Raw genomic sequence first — 25830 nt, 5'->3', positions numbered from 1 at the left:
CACAGACACTGGACAGAGGAACTCTGCCTACAAGGCCAGCCTCCCGGAGTCGCCTCTTCACTGTTGACGTTGAGACTGGTGTTTTGCGGGAACTATTTAATGAAGCTGCCAGAATTTTATTTATTTATTTTGTGTGTGTGTGTGTGTGTGTGTGTGTGTGTGTGTGTGTGTGTGTATATGCAACATGTAGTGTTGGTCCCATGTTTCATCAGCTGAAAAAAAAAAAAAAAAAAAGATCCCAGAAATGTTCCACAGCACCAAAAGATTATTTCTCTCAAATGTTGTGTACAAATCAGTTTTGTCACACTGCATGCTCACTCAACTTGAGACAACCATGGCATTCATGGTTGTCTCAAGTTGAGGGAGCGTGCAGTTGGCATGCTGACTGCAGGAATGTCCACCAGAGCTGTTGCCATAGAATTTTAATGTTAATTTCTCTAGTATAAGCCGCCTCCAACGTCATTTTAGAGAATTTGGCAGTACGTCCAACAGGCCTAAAAACCGCAGACCACATGTATGGCGTTGTGTAACTTTCGAATACAGATGTAAAGTATGTATAAAAGATAATGGACCAATATTCTTTTCAATCAGATCATCTTTGAGAACAAATATTCTGTCTAAAATGTATGTTTGAGTCACTCCGATAGCATAAGCCATGGCAAAATGTGTAGAATTGCAGGAAATTAGCTTTAAAATGGCACATTTGTCTCCGCTACATGGCAGAATGTGTAGAAATTTCTCCAAAATTGGGTTGGCGTCTACACCATTGGGGCCCACACCATGGCCACGCCCACCACCTAAGCCCAATTTTGATCCAGAAAAAACCTGTTATTATTATTATTCTACATCACACAACACAGCGTTTCTCAACCTCAGTCCTGGGAACCCCAAGGGGGCACATCTTTTTTTATTCTAGCACTGCACCATTCATTCAAATAATCAGTTTGTTGATGAGTCGATTTATTTAAATCAGCTGTGTAGTGCTAAGGCAAACTACCCGTGGGTCCTCAAGACTGAGTTTTGGAAACACGTAACATGTCTTCAATAACATGGACACACAACTTTCCCATTCCCAGGTGATCAAAGAGCTCAACAAGTGCCGTGAGGAGAACTCCATGCGTCTGGACCTGTCCAAGCGTTCCATCCACATGTTACCCACCTCCATCAAGGAACTCACCCAGCTGGCAGAGCTCTACCTGTACAGCAACAAGCTCCAGAGCCTCCCCTCAGAAGTGGGCTGCCTGTCTGGCCTGGTCACCTTAGCCCTGAGTGAGAACTCTCTAACCAGCCTACCAGAGTCCTTGGACTCCCTGAAGAAGTTGAGGATGCTGGACCTGAGGCATAACAAACTGAGGGAGATACCGGCCGTGGTTTACCGGGTGACGTCGCTGACCACACTGTACCTGAGGTTCAACCGGATCACGGCGGTGGAGAGGGACATCCGGAACCTGGCGAAGTTGACAATGCTCAGCATCCGTGAGAACAAGATCAAACAGCTGCCTGCTGAGATAGGTGAATGAGGGAGATGGGTGAATGAGGGAGGGAGGGAGATGGGTGAATGAGGGAGGGAGGGAGATGGGTGAATGAGGGAGGGAGGGAGGGAGATGGGTGAATGAGGGAGGGAGGGAGGGAGATGGGTGAATGAGGGAGGGAGGGAGGGAGGGAGATGGGTGAATGAGGGAGGGAGGGAGGGAGGGAGATGGGTGAATGAGGGAGGGAGGGAGGGAGGGAGGTGGGTGAAGGAGGGAGGGAGGGAGGGAGGGAGATGGGTGAATGAGGGAGGGAGGGAGGGAGGGAGATGGGTGAATGAGGGAGGGAGGGAGGGAGGGAGATGGGTGAATGAGGGAGGGAGGGAGGGAGATGGGTGAATGAGGGAGGGAGGGAGGGAGGGAGATGGGTGAATGAGGGAGGGAGGGAGGGAGGGAGATGGGTGAATGAGGGAGGGAGGGAGGGAGGGAGATGGGTGAATGAGGGAGGGAGGGAGGGAGGGAGGGAGATGGGTGAGGGAGGGAGGGAGGGAGGGAGATGGGTGAATGAGGGAGGGAGGGAGGGAGGGAGGGAGATGGGTGAATGAGGGAGGGAGGGAGGGAGGGAGATGGGTGAATGAGGGAGGGAGGGAGGGAGGGAGGGAGGGAGATGGGTGAATGAGGGAGGGAGGGAGGGAGGGAGGGAGATGGGTGAATGAGGGAGGGAGGGAGGGAGGGAGGGAGATGGGTGAATGAGGGAGGGAGGGAGGGAGGGAGATGGGTGAATGAGGGAGGGAGGGAGGGAGGGAGATGGGTGAATGAGGGAGGGAGGGAGGGAGATGGGTGAATGAGGGAGGGAGGGAGGGAGATGGGTGAATGAGGGAGGGAGGGAGGGAGATGGGTGAATGAGGGAGGGAGGGAGGGAGGGGATGGGTGAATGAGGGAGGGAGGGAGGGAGGGAGATGGGTGAATGAGGGAGGGAGATGGGTGAATGAGGGAGGGAGGGAGGGAGATGGGTGAATGAGGGAGGGAGGGAGGGAGGGAGATGGGTGAATGAGGGAGGGAGGGAGATGGGTGAATGAGGGAGGGAGGGAGATGGGTGAATGAGGGAGGGAGGGAGATGGGTGAATGAGGGAGGGGGAGGAGGGAAATGGAGAGAGGTGAGTGGAGGGAGGGATGTGGGGGAGGGAGATGTGAGTAGGAGGAGAGCAGGAGGGAGATTCATCCACGAGAACAAGATCAAACAGATGAGTGTTGAGGAGGAGGAGGAGGGAGGGAGTCGAGGCTGGCAGATTGGGTTCTTGATGACAATGACGATGCATCATCATTTTTGCCTACCATAAGCCGGGAGCGTACACACTATTTTGGCCTTGAGTTTAGCTGTCCCAGACAAGTTTTTGAGATCGGAGACAAAATCCCTATGTCGTTGCGTAACTTGGGGTGCATGGCTGTCACCGACGCTCGGTTCAGTGATGCAATCCGAGGGCCACCGATCCCGTCTTTCACACGTCCCAATATTTTCAAAATCACCAATGCTCTTGTAGTGTGAGGGGTGCAATGACACGTTTTGAGAACAGTGATCAGCAATAGCCAATGAGAGCTCGCCAGAGAAGAAGCCAGTGAGATGATGATGATGATGATGATGATGATATTGCATCACATCACCCAGACTCTCCAGCAGGAGTGATTACTACTAGTATGTGTTTGTACTTGCCTTTAACCAAAGCCAAAGTATCAAATCGTTACAGCTCTGAAGTTCACTACCAATGTTATTCAATTCCAAATGTATTGGCTAGATATTTCAACTCTGTATGGCAAGCGTGAATGTCTGACTGAAAACGTTTGAGGCTTGTCTGAGCCACAGCTTGTTGTGGCTACGTTAACGATCTAATCACATTGTTTTCGCGAGACAGCGCAGTATGGAGAATCCTCACAACCAACTGAAGAGTCTTGTAGTGTGTGACACCCGTCTGTGCCACATGGTTTAGTGTGCGCACCACTACGTTAGCCAGACAACAAGCTACAGGAAAGACGGTCGTTAAATGTGAGCAGCTCAGCGATGTTAGGATTTTGAAAGTCGTCTAGTGTAAACCCGGCATTACAGAAGACATTGCTGCAGTGTTGTGAATAAGCTAAAGCCATAAGCTAAACCAGTCTTTTAATAACTCTGATTGCGTTTCTTGTCCAGATTAGTCATGTTTGTGTGTTGACTGTTGTATTGGCCCTGCCTCTCTGCAGGGGAGCTCTGTAACCTCATCACCCTGGACGTAGCCCACAACCAGCTGGAACATCTACCCAAGGAGATCGGCAACTGCACCCAGATCACCAACCTGGACCTACAGCACAACGAGCTACTGGACCTACCAGAAACTATAGGTGAGACTGACCGGGACCTCAACTGTCAAACGTTTTCTCCTCAATGCAATTTGGGCAATCATCTGCCTATACTCAGCCTACAGGATACCAATACTGACACAGCTGCACAGTGCACATTTTTAACTGTACATTGTGATGACTAGGATCAAATATTTGAGAATTCTCATTAATTGAATAATCTACAGTTTTAGGAACTGCAAGTGCTGGTATTTAAGATAAGATGGTACTTTATTGATCCCCCAGAGGGGAAATTTGATTGCACCAGCCAATACATACATACATACATACATACATACATACATTTGAAACACTTAACATGATATCTAATATCTGACTTTGTCATTTTTGTATTTAACCTTCTCTCGTTGCAGGTAACTTGTCAAGCATAAACCGCTTGGGTCTGCGGTACAACCGGTTGTCAGCCATCCCCAGGTCGCTAGCCAAGTGCAGAGAACTGGAAGAGCTCAACCTAGAAAACAACAACATCTCCGTGTTACCAGAAGTGAGTGGTGCTTTTATTGATTACTGCATTTAATGGTATTGTTAGGGATATAGCAGATCTATCTACCTCCTTCTCTCTATCCCAGGGTCTCCTGTCTAGTCTGGTGAATCTGACCAGTCTAACCCTAGCGAGGAACTGTTTCCAGTCCTACCCGGTGGGAGGACCCTCCCAGTTCTCCACCATCTACTCTCTCAACATGGAGCACAACCGCATCAACAAGATCCCCTTTGGAATCTTCTCCAGGGCCAAAGTGCTCAGCAAACTCAACATGAAGGTAAGGATGCTGTCCATTGTTAGGTGTTGTCATCTCATTCCCTCTTTTTTTTGATTACTTCTAGTAAGAGGACCAAGACGATAGTCCCAGACATTATGTAGGCAGGACAACGTCTCTTTCTTCTGACGTTAAAGGGATAGTTGGGGGATTTTGGCAATGAAGCCCTTTATGTACTTTCCCAGAGTCGTGGATACCATTTTTATGAATCTGCGTACAGTATGAAAGAAGTTAATGGTAGTTTTGTGAGCCAATGCTAACTAGCGTTAGCGCAATGACTGGAAGTCTACAGGAACAGTCATTGCGCCAACACTAGATAGCAACTTCCTTCAAACTGCACGCAGAGACATAAAAATGGTATCCACGATTTCATCTGACTCTGGGGAAGTAGATAAAGGGCCTCATTGCCAAAATCCCGAACTATCCCTTTAAGGTTGACAATGGTTGGTGATGGTGCTTGCTTAGGTAAAGAGCTGACATGATGACCAATGTCTTCTTTCTGCTCTGATTCTGGAATTGTTGTCAATGTCGTTTTTTTTTCTTCTTCAGGACAACCAGTTGACGTCTCTGCCTCTAGACTTTGGCACGTGGACCAGTATGGTGGAGCTCAACCTGGCCACCAATCAGCTGACAAAGATCCCCGAGGACATCTGCGGTCTCATTTCGCTGGAGGTGAGGCCTTGATAGAATTCCCAGATGGGATCTTTCCTGAGAAATGTGGACTTAGTACTTTTCTGATGCTGTCATCAATTCATACATTATTCAAACTGACCAGAAAATCTGAATGATTATCACTCTCCCATTTCAGCATACAGTAGGTGATTAACTATTTAGTTATTTTTAGGTCTGTAACACAAGCTACAGGTTGTGACAGTTCGCTTCAGTGTTCTGAAACATCTGTTGTTTTGTTCACAGGTCTTGATATTGTCCAACAATCTTCTCAAGAAGTTGCCACATGGTATTGGCAACCTGAGGAAACTACGGGAGCTCGACTTGGAGGAGAACAAGTTGGAATCGCTCCCGAATGAAATCGCTTACCTGAAAGATTTACAGGTTTGATACTATTACGCTATTTTCCTACACTGTCACGTAAGCATTTAGGCTTACCTTTAACCTCTCTAGGGGGTGTGGGACGCTACCTTCCTACCTGGCCAACATCCAGTGAAATTGCAGAGCGCCAAATTCAAAACCAGAAATACTCGTTATAAAAATTCATGAAACATACAAGTGTTATAGATCGGTTTAAAGATTAACTTCTTGTTAATCCAACCACGGTGTCAGATTTCAAAAAGACTTTACGGCGAAAGCAAACCATGCGATTATCTGAGAACAGCGCCCAGCAGACAAATCATTACAAACAGTAACCAGCCAAGTAGAGGAGTAACAAAAGTCAGAAATAGCGATAAAATGAATCACTTACCTTTGATGATCTTCATATGGTTACACTCCCAAGACTCCATGTTACACAATAAATGTTTGTTTTGTTCGATAAAGTCCCTCTTTATATTCATAAACCTCTGTTTTGTTGGTGTGTTTTGTTCAGTAATCCATTGGAACAAAGCGCAGTCACAGCAGACAGACAAATCAAAAAAAGTACCATAAGTTCCTAGAAACATGTCAAACGATGTTTATAATCAATCCTTAGGTTGTTTTTGACATAAATAATCGATCATATTTCAACCGGACAATAGCTTTGTCAATAGAACAGGGAAAAACAATCATGTCATGTCTGGAAATTTCCACTGTCCTCTCATTGAAAGTAGTGTTTCTCCCTCATTTTTCAGAGTAAAAGCCTGAAACAATGCCTAAAGACTGGCCACATGTAGTGGAAGCCATAGGGATCGTGAACCGCGTCATAAGTCTTTGTATGGTGGATAGGCTTTCAATGGAAAAACAGCCATTTCAAAATAATAGCACTTCCTGGATGGATTTTCCTCAGGTTTTCACCAGCCATATCAATCCTGTTATACTCGCAGACATTATTTTAACAGTTTTGGAAACTTTAGAGTGTTTTCTATCCAAATCTACAGCTATTTTCAGGTCTCTCCAGATGTTCGATCGGGTTCAAGTCCGGGCTCTGGCTGGGCTACTCAAGAACATTCAAGAGACTTGTCCCGATGCCACTCCTATGTCGTCTTGGCTGTGTGCTTAGGATCGTTGTCTTGTTGGAAGGTGAACCTTCGCCCCAGTCTGAGGTCCTGAGTACTCTGGAGCAGGTTTTCATTAAGGATCTCTCTGTACTTTGCTCAGTTCATCTTTGCCTCGATCCTGACTAGTCTCCCAGCCCCTGCCGCTGAAAAACATCCCCACAGCAAGATGCTGCCACCACCATGCTTCACCGTAGGGATGGTGCCAGGTTTCCTCCAGACGTGACGCTTGGCATTCAGGCCATAGAGTTCAATCTTGGTTTCATCAGACCAGAGAATCTTGTTTCTCATGGTCAGAGTTTTTAAGATGCTTTTTGGCAAACTCTAAGAGGGCTGTCGTGCATTTTACTGAGGAGTGGCTTCTGTCTGGCCACTCTACCATAAATGTGTGATTGGTGGAGTGCTGCAGAGATGGTTGTCCTTCTGGGATTTCTCCCATCTCCACAGAGGAACTCTAGAGCTCTGTCAGAGTGATCATTGGGTTCTTGGTCACCTCCCTGACCAAGGCCCTTCTCCCCATATTGCTTAGTTTGGCCGGGCGGCCAACTCTAGGAAAAGTCTTGGTGGTTCCAAACTTCTTCCATTTAAGAATGATGGAGGCCACTGTGATCTTTGGGTCCTTCAATGCTGCAGAATTTTTTTGGTACCCTTCCCCAGATCTGTGCCTCGACACAATCCTGTCTCTGAGCTCTACGGACAATTCCTTCTACCTCATGGTGTGGTGTTTGCTCTGACATGTACTGTCAACTGTGGGACCTTGTATGTGCCTTTCCCAATCATGTCCAATCAATTGAATTTACCACAGGTGGACAATCAAGTTGTAGTTTTTTTTATTTTACCTTTATTTAACTAGGCAAGTCAGTTAAGAACAAATTCTTGTTTACAATAACGGCTTACCACGGCCACACCCTAACGACGCTGAGCCAATTGTGCGCCGCCCTATGGGACTCCCAATCACGGCCGATTGTGATACAGCCTGAAATTGAACCAGGGTCTGTAGTGACGCCTCTAGCACTGAGATGTAGTGCCTTAGACCGCTGCACCACTCGGGAGTAGTAATATCAAGGACGATCAATGGAAACCGGATGCACATGAGCTCAATTTCGACTCTCATAGCAAAGGGTCTGAATATTTACGTTAACTTTTTCGCTTTGTCATTGGGGGGTATTGTGTCTAGATTGATGAGGGGGAAAAACTATTTAATCAATTTTAGAATAAGGCTGTAATGTAACAAAATGTGGAAAAAGTCAAGGGGTCTGAAAACTTTCCAAAGGCACTATAAAGTGTATATATAAATATCATTTTTTAATGCATTGGGCCTTTAAGAGTAGAAGAAAGATTACTTGTGTCAATGAAATTACTCGTCACAGCACTACAGTATCACTACATCTGTTAGTGGTCTTTGAATGGTTTATAACTCAACACATTTTAGTTAACCTCACTAGGGTAGCAACGCTCCCCATCCAACCTGACAGAGCTTGGGAGGATCTGCAGAGAATAATGGGAGGAACTCACCAAATACAGGTGTGCCAAGCTTGTAGCGTCATACCCAAGAAGACTTGTGGCTGTAATCTCTGCCAAAGGTGCTTCAACAAAGTACTGAGTAAAGGGTCTGAATACTTATGGAAATGTGTTATTTTCTAAAAACCTGTTTTTGCTTTGGCATTATGGGGTATTGTGTGTAGATTGAGGGGGGAAAAAACGATTTAATCAGTTTTAGAATAAGGCTGTAATCTAACAAAATGTGGAAAAAGTCAAGGGGTCTAAATACTTTCCGAAGGCACTGTGTATATACAAAAGTACATGGACCCCTTCAAATTAGTGGATTTGGCTATTTTAGCCACACCTGTTGATGACTGGTGTATAAAATTGAGCACACAGCCATGCAATCTCCATAGCACAACATTGGCAGTAGAATGGCCTTAGTGTAGAGCTCCGTGACTTTCAACATGGCACTGTTATAGGATGCCACCTTTCCAACAAGTCAGTTTGTAATATTTATGCCCTTCTAGAGCTGCTACGGTCAACTGTAAGTGCTGTTATTGTGAAGCGGAAATGTCTAGGAGCAACAATGGCTCAGTCGTGAAGTGGTAGATCACACAAGCTCACAGAACGGGACCGCCGACTACTGAAGCGTGTAGAGCGTAAAAATCATCTGTCCTCGGTTGCAACACTCACTACTGAGTTCCAAACTGCTTCTGGAAGCAACGTCAGCACAAGAACTGTTGGTCAGGAGTTTCATGAAATGGCTTTCCATGGCTGAGCAGCCGCACACAAGCCTAAAATTACCATGCACAATGCGAAGCGTCGGCTGGAGTGGTGTAAAGCTCGCCACCATTGGACTCTGGAGCAGTGGAAACGCATTCTCTGGAACGATGAATCATGCTTCACCATCTGGCAGTCCCCATCGAACACCTTTGGGATGAATTGGGACGCCGACTGCCAGGCTTAATCGGCCAACATCAGTGCCTGACCTCACTAATGCTCTTGTGGCTGAATGGAAGCCAGTCCCAACATCTAGTGGAAAGCCTTTCCAGAAGAGTGGAGGCTGTTATAGCAGCAAAGGGGATACCAACTCCATATTAAGGCCCATGATTTTGGAATGAGATGTTTGACGCGTAGGTGTCCACATACTTTTGTATTTCCACACTGTAAGGTTGGAATAATGCTGTGAAATTGTAAAAATGATAATGCTCTTTTAGTGTAAGAGCTGTTTGGAAAGACCGTCTCTAAAATGTAAGCCTGTTTTGGTGGGTTGGAGTTTTGGCCTGACATCACCCAGTGGTAAATGAGTTAATAGACCAATAAGAAAGAGTCCCAAACCAAAAAGAGTTTTCACTTGTCCCCTCCCCACTCAGACCGCTCCCAGACACTCCTAGCAAAATTCTTGCTGGAGAAATTGCTCTTGGATAATAATCTATTTTTTCTTTTTAATTGAAAACAATCAAACAATTTGATTGATATTGATCTGCTGCATTGGACCTTTTTAACCTCTATGGGCTAGGTGGGACGCTTGCGTCCCACCTACTCAACAGCCAGTGTAATCCCGTGGCGCGATATTCAAATACCTTAGAAATGCTATTACTTCAATTTCTCAAACATATGACTATTTTACACCATTTTAAAGACGAGACTCTCGTTAATCTAACCACACTGTCCGATTTCAAAAAGGCTTTACAACGAAAGCAAAACATTAGATTATGTCAGCAGAGTACCCAGCCAGAAATAATCAGACACCCATTTTTCAAGCTAGCATATAATGTCACATAAACCCAAACCACAGCTAAATGCAGCACTAACCTTTGATGATCTTCATCAGATGACAATCCTAGGACATTATGTTATACAATACATGCATGTTTTGTTCATATTTATATCAAAAACCAGCTTTTTACATTAGCATGTGACTAGCATGTGACTAGCATTCCCACCGAACACTTCCGGTGAATTTACTAAATTACTCACGATAAACGTTCACAAAAAACATAACAATTATTTTAAGAATTATAGATACAGAACTCCTTTATGCACTCGCTATGTCCGATTTTAAAATAGCTTTTCGGTGAAAGCACATTTTGCAATATTCTGAGTAGATAGCCCGGCCATCACAGGCTAGCTATTTTGACACCCACCAAGTGTGGTACTCACCAAACTCCGATTTACTATTAGAAAAGTTTGATTACCTTTGCTGTTCTTCGTCAGAATGCACTCCCAGGACTTCTACTTCAATAACAAATGTTGGTTTGGTCCCAAATAATCCATAGTTGTATCCAAATAGCAGCGTTTTGTTCGTGCGTTCAAGACACTATCCGAAGGGTAAAGAAGGGTGACGCGCCCGACGCGTTTCGTGACAAAACATAAATATTCCATTACCGTACTTCGAAGCATGTCAACCGCTGTTTTAAAATCAACTTTTATGCTATTTTTCTCGTAAAAAAGCGATAATATTCCGACCGGGAGTCGTTGTTTTCGTTCAAAGAGAGAAAGTAAACATGGTGTCGGCTCGTGCACGCGCCTACAGTCTCATTGTCCTCAGATCGACCACTATCAAAATGCGCTAATGTTTTTCAGCCAGGGCCTGCAAAGCCACCATTCATCTTTCTGGCGCCTTCTGAGAGCCTATGGGAGCGTTAGAAAATGTCACGTTATGCCAGAGATCCCCTGTTTAAGTTAGAGATGATCAAGAAGGCCAATAAATAGTCAGAGCGCTTCCTGTTTGGAATCTTCTCAGGTTTTGGCCTGCCAAATGAGTTCTGTTATACTCAGACACCATTCAAACAGTTTTAGAAACTTTAGAGTGTTTTCTATCCAAATCAAACAATTATATGCATATTCTAGTTACTGGGCAGGAGTAGTAACCAGATTAAATCGGGTATGTTTTTTATCCGGCCGTGCTAATACTGCCCCCTATCCCCAACAGGTTTTAAATAAACCATTTTATATCTCCAGGGTTTGAACGATGGAGCTCAGATAGAATAATGTATTCACCAACGTTTCACAGCTAAGCTGTTTTCATCATGTGATATTGACATTCCATTTTTGCTTGTATTCTATCAGAAACTAGTGTTGACCAATAATCAGCTGACCACGTTGCCCCGTGGGATCGGTCACCTCACCAACCTGACCCACCTGGGTCTGGGAGAGAACCTGCTGCAGCACCTGCCGGAGGAGATCGGTAAATACATTTTACCTCATGCCACTGGGTACTGGTCTGTTTCTGCTGAGACCACTCCTTGTACTCTTGTCATTTGCCAAATATACAGAAAGACTGGTACCCAGGCTACATACAACTCAGACTAGAAGTGAATCTCAAAAGTACTTCCTTGATTCCTTCCATCCTCACCCAAACTCCAAATGTCTAATAGTAAATCGGAGTTTGGTGAGTACCACACTTGGTGGGTGTCAAAATAGCTAGCCTGTGATGGCCGGGCTATCTACTCAGAGCTTATTGGAGGAGGAGGTCACAAGCTTTCATTTGGATACTTACACTTGACAGAATAGAGAGGGAACTACATGTGGTCCTTTGTAGGTCAGTTGGTAGACCATGGCGCTTGTAACGCCAGGGTAGTGGGTTAGATTCTCGGGACCACCCATACTTAAAATGTATGCACACATGACTAAGTCGCTTTGGATAAAAGCGTCTGCTAGATGGCATATATTTATATATTACATATAAAACGTAACTTCAGCTAAACAATTTAATTACCATATTTTAGCCCCAGCAATCTACAGCCCATCAAGAATTACTGTATGTACCAGCTGATGATCTAGCAGTCTGTGCCTCTAGGTAGAATATAACACTCCTGTATCCTCCACCCCTCCTATCTCCATCCATCTATCCCTCCCTCCATCTATCCCTCCCTCCATCTATCCCTCCCTCCATCTATCCCTCCCTCCATCTATCCCTCCATCTATCCATCCCTCCATCCATCCCTCCATCCATCCCTCCATCCATCCCTCTCTCCATCCCTCTCTCCATCCCTCTCTCCATCCCTCTCTCCATCCCTCTCTCCATCCCTCCATCCTAGGTACACTGGAGAACTTGGAGGAGCTGTACCTCAATGACAACCCCAACCTGCACAGCCTCCCGTTTGAGCTGGCCCTGTGCAGCAAGCTGTCCATCATGAGCATCGAGAACTGTCCCCTCAGCCACCTGCCCCCGCAGATTGTCGCCGGGGGCCCCTCCTTCATTATCCAGTTCCTCAAGATGCAGGGGCCCTACCGTGCCATGGTCTGATAGGGCCTGGAGGCCAAGATTGTCGTCTGAGGGCCCAGAGAGAGGCTATGGTCTGAGAGCTGATTTGATGGCTGATATACCAGGCCCACGCAAGGCCCATGATCTGACAAAGGACCACGCCCATAATTGGATAGACCACGCCCATATTCTGAAGGCCCACCCATTCAGACACCCCACCCAATCCCATACCTATCCAACTACGTGTGTCATACACTGTAAAAAAAATATATATATATATATACATCATAAAAACAAACTAAATGTACAAAAAGAGAGGAGGAAAACATTTTTCGGTTCATACATTATCTATATGCGGGGGAAAAACTAAACAAGTACATTTATATTGAGACTGTGCTCCAGCTTTTCTGTTGAGGAATCATAGCCATTTAGAAGGCCAACTTCTCCAATATTTTATTCCCAAATCATGTAAGACATAACTTAAAGGGTCATTACACATTTAATATATATATATTTTTTTTTACATTCATTAACTCCAGCACCAAACGATACATAATCTGTTTTCATACATATGAAGACACTGGTATAGGGCTGGAGGTAATGAATAGGATATTAAAAAGTGGTGGAATTGCCCTTTAATATCTCTACCACCTTTTGCCAAAACGGATCATGTATATTGAGTAACAGTGGCTATGATTCTTTTAACATAGAACCCAGATTCCCAATGCCAACATATTTACAGTAATTAGGTATGTATATTAGGAGAGCTTAGGATACAACTATTGTATGCAAAAATAATATTTGAAACTTCAATTTTTATTGCTGCTGCCATTATCAATGTTCATTTTGCCATGTCTTTTTCTTTTTGATATTTTTTTTACCACTTGACTAAAGATTTGTTATCGTGAGGTTTGAGGTTAAAGAACAAAGGTCTAATGTTTTTAATTTCACATTAATACGTAAAAAAACAGTGCCTATATGTCCAGGAAGGTCCACTGGTTTTTCTGACGCTCTAACACAATTCTCCATGAATATTATACAAAGGTATCATTTAGTTAAACAAATTTTCTTTCTAGAATTATGGTTTGTTAAAAAAAAAAAAAAAGATTTTACATTTATTTTTTTATATTAGTTCTATCATTGTTGGATGACAATGATTCTATAAAAGAAAGCGATAAATTATACATTTGAATCAATGGCTTTGAGGTTTTAAATAGAAAAAATAAGCAGTAATCTTTAAACAGTAAACTAGTAATATATAAAATAAATGCGAAATCTTTAACGCTTTAAAAAATTGACTTTAGCAAGTTTGACTCAAACCTTTCCAAAATAGGCAGTAATGTTGCCCTCATGTTTAAGATATTAGATTTGTTTTTGCTTTGAGAAAAAAAAAAAAAGTTAAACTGTAAAAAGACAGGTGATTAGATAAGTGATCTGTAGTGATTTTTTTATATATTCTATAAATACTGATTGTTGCCTTGAGTGCAATTGAGTCATTGTAATGTTTACTTTTTTTGCTATGTTGGGGCTGTCATACAACGTGGAAACGATTGACCAACAACAACATATCAGGAACGTTGAAGGAAAGGTGTCAATATAACTAATGACTAACGTTGCCATGGTTACGGTCGTTAAGGTATGCCAAAAACATGAATCAAAACCCATAATTGACATTTTACATCCAGTTTCTTTGACTGCTTTTTTAATACGCCTCTTCACGAGATCTGAAAGTTTGTTACTTGGCTTCCTTCTTTTTTTTTGTCCCACACTGTCCCAGCAATGATGCTGTTCTTATGCACTTTCTAAATGACATTGGCATCATCCTCTTTTAACAATGACAATATCTTTATCTCCATGGTTACGTTGAACTGGGGCATTTTTGTTTCACAGTGAAGAAGTATTTTATCTCTGAACAGTTTATCATGTACATTTTATAATGGTGTCAAATGAATATTAAGGATGAGATGACAAGCTCAAAATAAATCTAAACTAGTAAGTATGTGGAGCGTTGAATTCAGGCGTTTTGGCTTTCGTCCTATCAATCTTGATGGAAAATATTAGCTTGAACTGTGTATGTCCAATAAGGGTCTTATTGATATGTTTAAAGATGTATTAAAGTACCCCATATCTTGCTCATATGTACTACGAGCAAAATGTTTTATGTCAAATTATTGCAATTCATTGAGATCCACATTGTAAAATTTAAATCATTTTCTGTTACTATAATTTTTTTGACACTGTATTGGGTTAGTATTATATCACGTGACTGTACATTAAAATCCCAACTAAGGTAGATCAAACCAAAAGCTTTTTTTGGTTTAGGAAATGAACGTGTTGCGTCCAAGCTTTGTACTCAATCATCTTTTAGTATTTATTTTCAATCAAGTGTGGGTCTAGTTTTTTGGCAGCAGCTTACGATTACAGTTTCGATGTGGGTTGTGGACTGCTAAGAAAAAACGAGGCCTGGGCAGAGCACACACCCAGACAAAATGTATTGCTGCTTCTAATCCTACCAGCAGAACCTGTTGCTGCTTGAAAAATATGCTGTAAACAATTGATGGGGCAGGAAAAGTGAGATCTATCCTAAACAAAATCAACATCGATACACAAGACTCGTACAGTAGCCTGGCTGGGAAGATTGACCTCTGCCCTTGACCTCTGAGTTTGGGGTCACATGAGGTCTGGTGGTTTTCAAACAGATCAAATCGTTTGGACTGACGTACAACGAGGAAAAACCAAGGTGCATATTTGAGCCTATAACGACGCAGTTACAACACAATACTTTTTTGAAAAAACAAAAAAAATTAAAAAGGGCTTTCTTCTCGTTCACGCTCAAAGAATACCACCAGAGGCATTGCATTCCTGGTTTTATATTTTAAAAAAGCTTCGGAAGAAATGAAAAATAAAAAAATGTGTCAATTGTTTTGGGGGATTGGTTGTGTATTTACGTTTTAGCTATAAACAAAATGGAATCATTATGTGAAAATGCCTTCAGTGTAAGTACTTAAGTGAGATGTGCATTAGGGTATGCAGCGAGAGAAACGCTGTTATCCCGTATAATGTTGAGTCTGTTTTTGTTCATATTTGTATCTATGTGCCATTTGCAAGGTGAGGGGTGGATGACTGACATATGTGTAGAGAACCTGAGACATAATCATCATTATTCAGAAAAGCATTTATCAAAACAAGGAATGTAAGTTAAAACATGCTTTTTGGAAAAGAAATGTGTGACTTAGTCTAGGTTTGGGGGTGGTCATATTTTGGATTCTTGTATCTGAGGTTGATGAAGAGGTATTGTTCTGATGCATCCTAATGATTTGGAGACGACTAGGTGGTGTTTATTTTTCAATTGTTTGATTTTGGGTCATAGTGTGTAATAATCATGGCCTTTTTTTTTTTATTGTAGCAAAATGTATTTTGTGTCTCAATCCTTTTTCTTGCCTGGCTATGTTGTGTAGGAAACCAAGCATGTTGAAAAATAATTTGACATGGTTTTTTGTCTGGGTCGGAACTACGTTGGGGTGGCGATTCGTTGTATATAGAAGACCAGATAATGTTGCTACTATTTGGTTATCTGCAAAAATGTTTCCTGTAGATTTTATGTACATTTCACAGTATTTGAAACCATTGTGCAGCCAGCAATGCTTTACCTACCTATTCTTTATCAAGCAGCCTTAACTGTTAAAAACCTTTTTGTTATTAACCCTTCTTTGTGTCTGTGGCTGTAGTAGGTAACTTTCATTTTCTGTTCTTTCTTCCTTTCTAGCTCTGTGCATGCATATTTTAACCTGGCCTGATGATTGACAGTTCACATAAGAACTCTCCAAACTGAATTCTGTGTTCAGTTTCATTATTCTGGAACACTAGTGAGCAATAGTGAAACAACACAATTCAGTTCGGATTCCATGCTAGCTACAGGCCACCCCAAACAATCCCTATACCAGTGGTCTCCAACCCTGTTCCTGGAGTGCTACTGTCCTGTAGGTTTTTGCTCTAACCCTAAACTAACACACCTGATTCTAATAATTAGCTGGTTGATAAACTGAATCAGTTTAGTTACAACTGGGGTTGGAGCAAAAACCAACATTCATTTGAATGCCTTAAGTCGTGCACCAAGCATCACCTCTCCCTCAACTTTCACCCAGTCAGACCTTCAATCACTTGGCTATTTTTAATCATGTAAGACAGAAAATCGGTTTGATATAAATAGGGGAAAATGCTTTTCCCAACCTTTGAGACCAGTCACCTGACCAGGAAAAACTAAGGCTAAGAGTTATAGCCAATAATAACTATATGGCCCAGGACCCCCCCCTTCTCAGGTCACAGCAGGATTAGGAATAACTCCTGGGTCTATACATAAGTGAGTTGACTGTTTAATGATCAGAAATTAGATTGAGCGACTATGTTCCAGAACTAGAACCCCAAGTTATTTTTTAAAGGTTCTCTTTTCTGTCTATACCAATATGAGTACGGTATATGCAGACGTGACTACCTGACTACGGTGGCCACCATGGTCCAAGTTGAGTATGTAAGAGAATTGGAAAAATGGTGACATGACAAATGTATCCTACTGTTTAGTACCGAGAGACATGCCTTTACTGAGTATTACTTGGCAAATGAAATTAGAAAAAGGATTTGTTTGCTTGGTTGTAAATGACACAATTAATCAAAGCCGACCCATTGTAAAGAAAATTATTCAGACTCCTAAGTTTGCAAAATGGGTGAAAAACTGCAATGTTTGGTGACGTTCTGCATGTATATACATACATCTTTTTAATTAATAAACCTATAAACATTTACAAATTGAAAAAAAAAAGTGACTTGTAATTTTTTTTTTTTTTTTTTGCTTTCACCAAAAAGTACTGCGAAATGAACATGGTTGGTTGTTTGCCGGTCACATTGAGAGAGCAGAACAGAGCTGCCTATGTCCTCAAGTAATTTATATTTTTGTCTTTGTTCTTTTTTTTCCTTCTTCTCTGTAACTGAATTTGTATTTCTTTTCAAAACACATAAAGCAGCATTTAAGCCAAGAGTCCTCCACAGTATATTACCTTTTAGCAATGATTTGCACAAGCACAGCAAGGGCACAATTTCCAAATCCCAATCATACAGAAGAGAATGGCACTTAGTGTTTACACAGGAAGCCCAATTCTGATCTTTTTTTCCACTAATTGGTCTTTTGACCAATCACACAATATTTTTTCACATCAGCTCTTTTTCAGAGCTAATCTGATTGGTCAAAAGACCAATTAGTGAAAAAAGATCAGAATTGGGCTTCCTGTCTAAACGCAGCCCAAGTGTCTGTCTCAAAGTAAGAGTGCTGATGTAGGATCCGTTTCGCCTTTTAGATCATATTGAGTAAGATTATATGGACAGGTGGAGACCTGATCCTAGATCAGTACTCCTACTGTGAGATGCTTTTTGAACACTGGCCCAGGGTCCCACCTGTCCATGTTATCTTATTCAGTATGATCTAAAGGGCAAAACTGATCCTAGATCAGCAGCACACCTACTCTGGAACACTTGATATGTAGGGTGCCCAAACTTGTTGCCTGAAGCTAAATGGAAAACTAATCCAAAGCCTATTGTATAGGCTTTGGATTGTTGCTATACCGTCTAGGCCCAGAATGCTTTTGGGCTACGTAGATTCTAGAAGCTTTAACTACATTATCCGGCCCTAGCTACATTGTCTGGCCCTTTTGCTAAAGGTACAAATTTGTTCAGTATATATCTTTGGTAGTGAAGTGCATTCAATATCTCTCTCTGTCTATTATAGACATCAGTATCAGCTGGAGACCTTTGAACAGTGTATATTGTATGTTAGTAAGCAGGGATCCATTTCAATTCGGTTAATTCCTGATATGTTTGCTGAAATTACATAGAGGAGCATTGAGGGAAATTGGAATTTGTTTTTGTTGTACTTGACTGAATTTAAAATGGAATTGACTCTTATCCTGTTAGTCAGTTAGGGCCCCCCCCCCCCCCCAAAAAAAAGCAGTTGAAATGTTTCCCACATTTCAAAAAGAGACAGTATTGTGCCTTTTTTAATATGTTCAGGACTGGGCTGTTCTCTCTCAAATGTCTCTTTTGTACCTAGAAAAAGGTGTCATTTGTGTCATTTGTTGTCATTCGAGTGTACAAACTTTATCATTTCAGAATATTCTGATGTTTGTATATTACTCCTGTCATGCCTGCACAATGCTTTGGTTTTCATTTTATATTTTGGAGGTTTTCCCACTATTTGTCAAATTGTGGAATTTAAGCTCTGAAAAAAACGGATAAATGTACTTTTAATCCAATTAATTGTAATGTGCAGTTTGTTACTTCACCAATATAAAGAAAACAGTTACCCTGTCTTGAATTTATAAATTATTTTGTATGGATGTGTTGTTCTTTCAAATGAGAAAATATATCAGGGACTATATCAGGGACTGTGACACAGTTTCCCGGCCAAAGATTAAGCCTGGTCGTGGACTAAAAGCTAACTCAATTAGGCTTAATTAGTGTGTGGGGAAACTGCCCCTATATTGTCCAATTGGATAAAGCGATAACAAATTGATAGATGGGTAAAGTTGTAAATACTGGTAGTGTCTTGCTGTTTCAATACAGTCTTACATTAGTTCAATATCTTCCTCTTTACTTCACTTATGGCACATGACCGTTTATCCCAAATGGCACCCTATACAGTGCACTGCACTACTTTTGACCAGGGACCCTAGGGTTACGGTCAAAAATAGTGCACTATATTGGGAAAAGTGTGCCATTTGGGATGCACACATACAGTAAGGTTAAGTCAGACTGACCAATGAAAAGTCTAACCCGCAATGCACGTAGAATATGAATGACTAACTTTGTGTAGAGCTGTAGTGGAATGGTAACATTCATGGCACGTGTACAACTCCCCACTGTTCAATCTCACATCCACTCATTCTTCTGTACTGCTGCTTCCCTGCCTCCCACTGTTCCCAAACTGTCTAAATAAAAACGATATACATAATTACACTTTCTATTTATATGGATAGGGTACGTCTGACTTTGATTCAATATTACGGTTGATGAATTATGAATAACTAGATGGATATGGTCTGTGTAATAAAACTGGAAATTGTACTTCTCAATCTCGACACGTTGTTCCATTCTATTGCACCTGTACCCAGAGAGGCGTATAAACGGCTCTGCCTGTCCCAATACAGGAGCGTCCCCTACTGGATAATTGAAAACATGGTCCCTCACATATCGACTCCAGTCAACATCAATTACTATCACCCTTCAACTTCTAAATGTATTTGAATTCTAGTCAGATTGAGGTTTTTGACAGGGGGTTCAGAATACATTACATTAGACATATTACAAGTGAGGTACGTTTTTTTTCCCGTTTTTTTCTGTCTTGTCGTTTCCCATTTAAGCCACCACGAGAAAATGGAGAGACCGGAGTTTGGACGTTTTTCAACAACTGGTAAAGTATCACAATACTTCATGTGTCATCTGAACTGGCAGTCTAAATTTGGACTGCACTTAGCACGTGATGATGATGTTGCATCGGAGTACATTACAATTTAGTGCATTAACCAAATACCTTACCTAAAGATTTACCTAGGACAGTCCTTTCTTAATTGAAATAGGTTATGTCAAATTGTGACGCTTTTGCATTTAAAAAAATGTTTTATGGGAGAACAGAAGTTGGAAGCACCTATGGTCTTATTAGAAAAGGTAAAAGTTAAAACGCATAATAGTTAATATTGTTTTCAGTAAAAGCATAGAGTACTTTGTGGTATCATTCGATACATAACGGTAGGTTTTACAATCCTGAATGTCACATAACATCAGTGGTGATGGCGCGCCTCTGGCTATTTCTTCCAAAGCGAATCCGAAAGAGACCGACCCCGGGCGCGGAAGCTGTTTCAGAGATACGACAGGTGTCACTGTATCCTCGCGCTCCATCCGCGCGCTGACGCGTGATAACTAGCAGTGATGTTTACTCTAAACACAGAAGTCCGCTGTCATATGATATCACACCAACAACACCTTCCTCCATTCCCCAAACACACATGATATGGTAGAAAAGCTTTATACTGATAGAAGGCTATGTTATTGAAAGCACCTGTTCTAAAATGGAAGAGCGGCTAAATTGGGCATAGCCTACCTCTTGGTGTTATCACTCTTCAAGTTGATTCAATGCGGTCTGTCTCAATAACATACGTTACAATATGCAGAAATCGCTCTGTCATTTCCTGGTTGCTAAAATTCTTATAGCCTAATTTCAGTTTGTGACAAAACAAGCAATTCTATCATCTAAATTGCTACGAAATATGTTTTCAATAACCACAAATATTGTTTTTTCAGCTGTTTGAAGCGGGTGTGCAAAACCGAAAATAAAATACACAAAAACTAAACTTAAGAACAGGAAGCATAGAAATTGAAAAGATCTATCGCTTCTTAGGCTTGCTTTCAATGAAAATGACAGATCTGTAACTCACTTTTCGTAGTCGTCCAAAAAGTTACATATTGCAGCGTTAAACAATGGAGATACATAAAACGCCCATGATTAGGATATTGGCTACTTTTATGCAGTGACCAAATCATGTTTTTACATGTTTTGTGCACACTTAGGAAAGTATTAGACCATGTTTAATACAAATACAATAATGTGATGTTCTATGCAAGAGCCTTTACAAATGCTTAATAAATATTGATCCATCAATGAGCATCACATAGGCTGACATTGGTTATTTTACCCTATAGGCTAACTATTAAGCTTAGGCTAAAGCCAATGTTGACTGGTCAATAGTTTACTGCTTAGTAGGCCTAGCCTATAACTATCTTACCATTGACTATGAGCCCCTTTAGTTTTTTTTTTAGATCATTTTAACAGTTTTAGAATGTTTGGTGTGACAATAAATGGTGCGGTTCGTGAACGGAATGGAGTTAGCGCGCGCCAAATAAATACAAAAGCCTATGTTTAATTTCCACGTGGTGTGGGCTCAAGGTGCTGCTATAGCAACGCACTTCTGGGATGTTGGGGTTATAAATAGAGGGCGTGGCGGAACTGAGCTTGGAGCGGCCAACAGTAGCATAGTAGGGCGATAGTCTCCACTCATAGAACTGACGGCGGCAGCAGCAGGAGCAGCAGCCACAGGATAACGTGATTACGGCTCTATTAGCTCTCCGCTAGTGAGACAGACTTAGATACGGAGCGGATCATTCTGTGGAGAGGAAAACTGACTGTGAAACCTCAGCTCGCGCTCGTCCATGGAACATAGAAGAGATGAGCGAGAAGCCAGCTGATTCGGGTAACTGACCTGCATGAAGAAGTTACTCACTGTCCATTCTATTGTCGGCCACTCAAAAGGACCCAAGTGACACAGCACAATGCTTGAGGTAAGAGTTGTATTTAGTGTGTACCTGCAATATTCTTGGAAAGTATAACTAGAGAGTTATGTTGTATTTGTGTAAATTGACAGTTAAGGCATCTCCAGTTCGGGCTTTTTAAAATTCTTACTTCTGCCTCCTATTTTTCAGATGAAGTGACAATCCGCTGTATTCAACCTAAACTGTTCTCGATCGACCACCATGCAATGGAGCGAAAAATAACTACAGAAAAACCACTGAAGAGTCCCACACCCTCACTTTCCAGTCTTCCAGTTGCAAACTACATGGTCTCCTGGATGACATTTGCTGACCTTACATGATTGGATCCCTGAGGATCTAAGGAGAATCAATGGCGGGGTGGGATAACATGACAAACGTGACCAATGAGACTTTTACAAGCATGAGCAACATGACCAATGACACCATCCTTTGGGGTCCGCTCTATAGCCTCCAGATCTCGTTGCCCCTAACGATTCTGGTTGGGATGCTCATCCTATTGACGGTCTTCGGCAACGTCTTAGTGGTCATCGCTGTGTTTACTAGCCGGGCCCTGAAGGCCCCTCAGAACCTCTTCCTGGTTTCGTTGGCGTCGGCGGACATTTTGGTTGCGACCCTGGTCATGCCCTTCTCCCTGGCCAACGAACTCATGGGCTACTGGTATTTTGGTAAAGTCTGGTGCGAGATCTACCTTGCACTGGATGTTCTCTTCTGTACGGCATCCATCGCCCATCTATGCGCCATTAGTCTGGACAGGTACTGGTCAATCACCCAGGCCATCGAGTACAACCTGAAACGGACACCGCGCAGGATCAAGTGCATCATCGTCATTGTGTGGGTCATCGCCGCGGTGATCTCGTTCCCGCCCCTCATCACCATGGAGAAGGAGAGCGATAAAGAGGAGGGGCCGGTGTGTAAGATCAACGAAGACAAGTGGTACATGATCTCGTCCAGTATCGGCTCGTTCTTCGTGCCCTGCGTCATCATGATCCTCGTTTACATCCGGATCTATCAGATCGCTAAGAAACGGACGCGGGTACCACCGGGCGACCGGAATCCCAAAATGGCGGCCGCGGTGTCGCCGGTGACGGGCAAGAAGGAGAACGGGGCTGGGGGAGTCGGAGGTGACCAACACGCTTGTCACGAGAAGCTCAACGGAGAGCAAGGAGACAGAGAGGGGGATGAACACAGAGGAGAGGACGAGAAAGAAGGGGAGATAAACGGCGTGGACATGGAGGACTCCTCATCGTCTGACCACCAGGTCAAAAACCCCTGTTCTATCAAGAAGAAGAAACACACGGCTAAAACCAAACTGAGCCAGATCAAACCAGGAGTGGACCACCCGGCGCTGCCCAAACTGGTGGTGAGACAGAGCTCTAAGGGGAGTCGATGGAAGGGGAGACAGAACAGGGAGAAACGTTTCACCTTCGTCTTGGCTGTGGTCATTGGAGTTTTTGTCGTTTGCTGGTTCCCCTTCTTCTTTACCTACACCCTGACGGCGCTCTGTGACTCGTGTTACATACCTGACACACTGTTTAAATTCTTCTTCTGGTTCGGCTACTGTAACAGTTCAGCCAATCCCATTATCTATACAATCTTCAACAATGACTTCCGAAGGTCTTTTAAAAAGATTCTCTGCAGGGACAACCGAAGAATGGTATGATTAGACTTGGGACTTTTTAGTTGTTTGTATGTTTTTTTTAAATAAATTGTTATCGTGCATGGTCGGATCCGTGGCTTTAAACAAATAATGTACCTACCTGTGACAAAACATCTACATGTATTATATTGCAAAGGCTTTTGGGGGAAAGACTAAAACCTACTACAGTACGTGCAGTAAAAGTATCAAAATGTTGTTTTCCAAAAGGTCGGCAGCACTACGCCACACCACAGCTTGGAAACAAACTATCCTGTGAAAACAGACTTTAAAAAAGCTCAACCATTCCAGCCACGTTCATCCAACATTCAACCAATGTTTTTCTACAGTTTTGTGAATGTTTGAATCACAACATTGGATAAACGTGGTCAGGAGTATGATAATATATATGTAGTATTTTATGATGTTATGTTGATATGTTGAAATAATTGTCTCTTTCTGAGCCACCTTGGTGTGTTCTATTCATTGTTATTGAAACACACTGCCATTTTATATGATATCAAGATACAACTGGGAGTATGGGTTACCATAGTTATGTTAAAGAATAAACATCTCTCAATGGCCATTGTCATGGTTTCTGAACTCTGATATGAAGGTCAACTCTGAGATGACAGCATCACAATAGTATGCGTGGTCACACACACACACACACACACACACACACACACACACACACACACACACACACACACACACACACACACACACACACACACACACACACACACACACACACACACACACACACACAGCAGTGTTACTTCTATTGAAAATAATAATAATGCCTTAAGTTCATGTCTAGGGAGAGAACACAGACAATGGGATAGGGAGAAATAAGTGAGATTGATCATGAAAGTGCTTCAGACACTGCTTCACTGTGAGGCCAGGGAATATAGTGGGTCATTTCAGAAGTAGCACACTGTATAAGGAATATCATTCCATTTTGAACATAGCCTAGCAGCTGTAATCAAAGGAACAATGTTAATTCACACACACACACACACACACGCGTAGTTAGGCAGTTATGAGAGCAGGTCTCATCCATGTTGCAGAGTAACGTATCATTTAGAGTTCCACGTACCGCCGCCTCACGCATCATTAAACCCAGGATGTGGATCTAGCTGGCTCATCAAACCAGAACCTGATAGACTGGTCATGGGCAGAACACACACACACACACTCACAAACAAACACACACTCTCTCTCTCTCTCTCTCTCTCTCTAACTACTGAGCTCACATTTAAAGAAGACATCAAATGATAGTTAGTCTAACTCTAGCTATGAATGTTAGTATAGCCCTAGCTATTAATGTTAGTCAAGCCCTAGCTATGAATGTTTGTCTAGCCCTAGTTATAAACGTTAGTTTAGCCCTAGCTATGAATGTTAGTCTAGACCTAGTTATAAATGTTAGTTTAGCCCTAGCTATGAATGTTAGTCTAGACCTAGTTATAAACGTTAGTTTAGCCCTAGCTATGAATGTTAGTCTAGACCTAGTTATAAACGTTGGTTTAGCCCTAGCTCATAGAGGAGCACAGCATGGTTTTAAAATGCCAATAAGATATTGTTTACGTTCCCTCATTTTCAGGCAGAGAAAAATACTGACTTTTTTGGTCGATGTTTTTTACTCCAAACAAACCACCACGCTCTGTGTTCGTTCAAACCACCAGCTCAACTAACAGGCCTGCTGGTAAGTACACACACACACACACACACACACACACACACACACACACACACACACACACACACACACACACACACACACACACACACACACACACACACACACACACACACACACACACCCCCCCCCCCCCCCCATGGTAATAGATCAACAAACCTGAGTGCTCATTTGTCACCAAGAGGGCCCAACCAATCAAAATACATGAATAAATGTCACCCTCTTTCCTGCCATCTCGGACATATCAATTGAAGTTAGGAGGAGATGCTGTCGAGCTGGAATCACATTTGACCTGACTGCCTCACTGGTGATGTCATAATACCGTATAGTGGAGGAGGGAAATGATGATGAATCCAACACACCTGCGTAATATTCCGAACTCCAGTGCACTTTCAGCAAAAAACATCTGCTTTTTTAAGGGGCCTACCCAAACACACCAAACAATATCATCATGGCAGAATAGGGCAATATTATTATGGGCATTGGTGCGATGACGAATTGTACAAAGCTGAAAACATACGCACATCCAGGTACTTTCTGCAGGTGCTGGAGTTGTAGGCAAACTCATGGAAAACAGAAAGGAAAACGCTGCACACTGCTGCTCATGCTCCCAGGTGATATTTATTTACAACAACGTTTCGACCCTTAGGTCTTCATCAGGCATCCATA

General features: G+C 42.5%; 2 protein-coding genes across 2 annotated transcripts in view; both read left to right on the top strand.

The window, feature by feature from the left end:
- The window catches only part of LOC115147377 (leucine-rich repeat protein SHOC-2), a 42041-nt gene extending 23232 nt beyond the window's left edge, over positions 1–18809 (top strand). The window contains exons 3-10 of the mRNA XM_029689599.1: positions 1077–1512; positions 3705–3842; positions 4214–4344; positions 4430–4618; positions 5165–5287; positions 5531–5668; positions 11320–11437; positions 12291–18809. Coding sequence (XP_029545459.1) covers positions 1077–1512; positions 3705–3842; positions 4214–4344; positions 4430–4618; positions 5165–5287; positions 5531–5668; positions 11320–11437; positions 12291–12499 — 1482 coding nt within the window. The 3' untranslated portion in view covers positions 12500–18809. The remainder of the gene's footprint in view (positions 1–1076; positions 1513–3704; positions 3843–4213; positions 4345–4429; positions 4619–5164; positions 5288–5530; positions 5669–11319; positions 11438–12290) is intronic.
- Positions 18810–21491: 2682 nt separating this feature from the next.
- LOC115147380 (alpha-2A adrenergic receptor) lies at positions 21492–24045 on the top strand. Its single transcript, XM_029689604.1, has 2 exons — positions 21492–21835; positions 21977–24045. Exon 2 carries the CDS (start codon positions 22176–22178, stop codon positions 23484–23486), a length of 1311 nt encoding a protein of 436 aa, XP_029545464.1. The 5' UTR covers positions 21492–21835; positions 21977–22175; the 3' UTR covers positions 23487–24045.
- The last annotated feature ends 1785 nt before the right edge of the window (positions 24046–25830 follow it).

The sequence above is a fragment of the Salmo trutta genome, chromosome 14, assembly GCF_901001165.1.
Source record: "Salmo trutta chromosome 14, fSalTru1.1, whole genome shotgun sequence".
Taxonomy (NCBI): domain Eukaryota; kingdom Metazoa; phylum Chordata; class Actinopteri; order Salmoniformes; family Salmonidae; genus Salmo; species Salmo trutta.
The sequence above is the reverse complement of the archived record's forward strand: the minus strand, read 5'-3'. Positions and strand labels throughout refer to the sequence as shown.

Coding starts and splice junctions, on each gene's coding strand:
- LOC115147380 (XM_029689604.1), top strand. CDS start 22,176: ATGGCGGGGTGGGATAACATGACAAACGTGACCAATGAGACTTTTACA.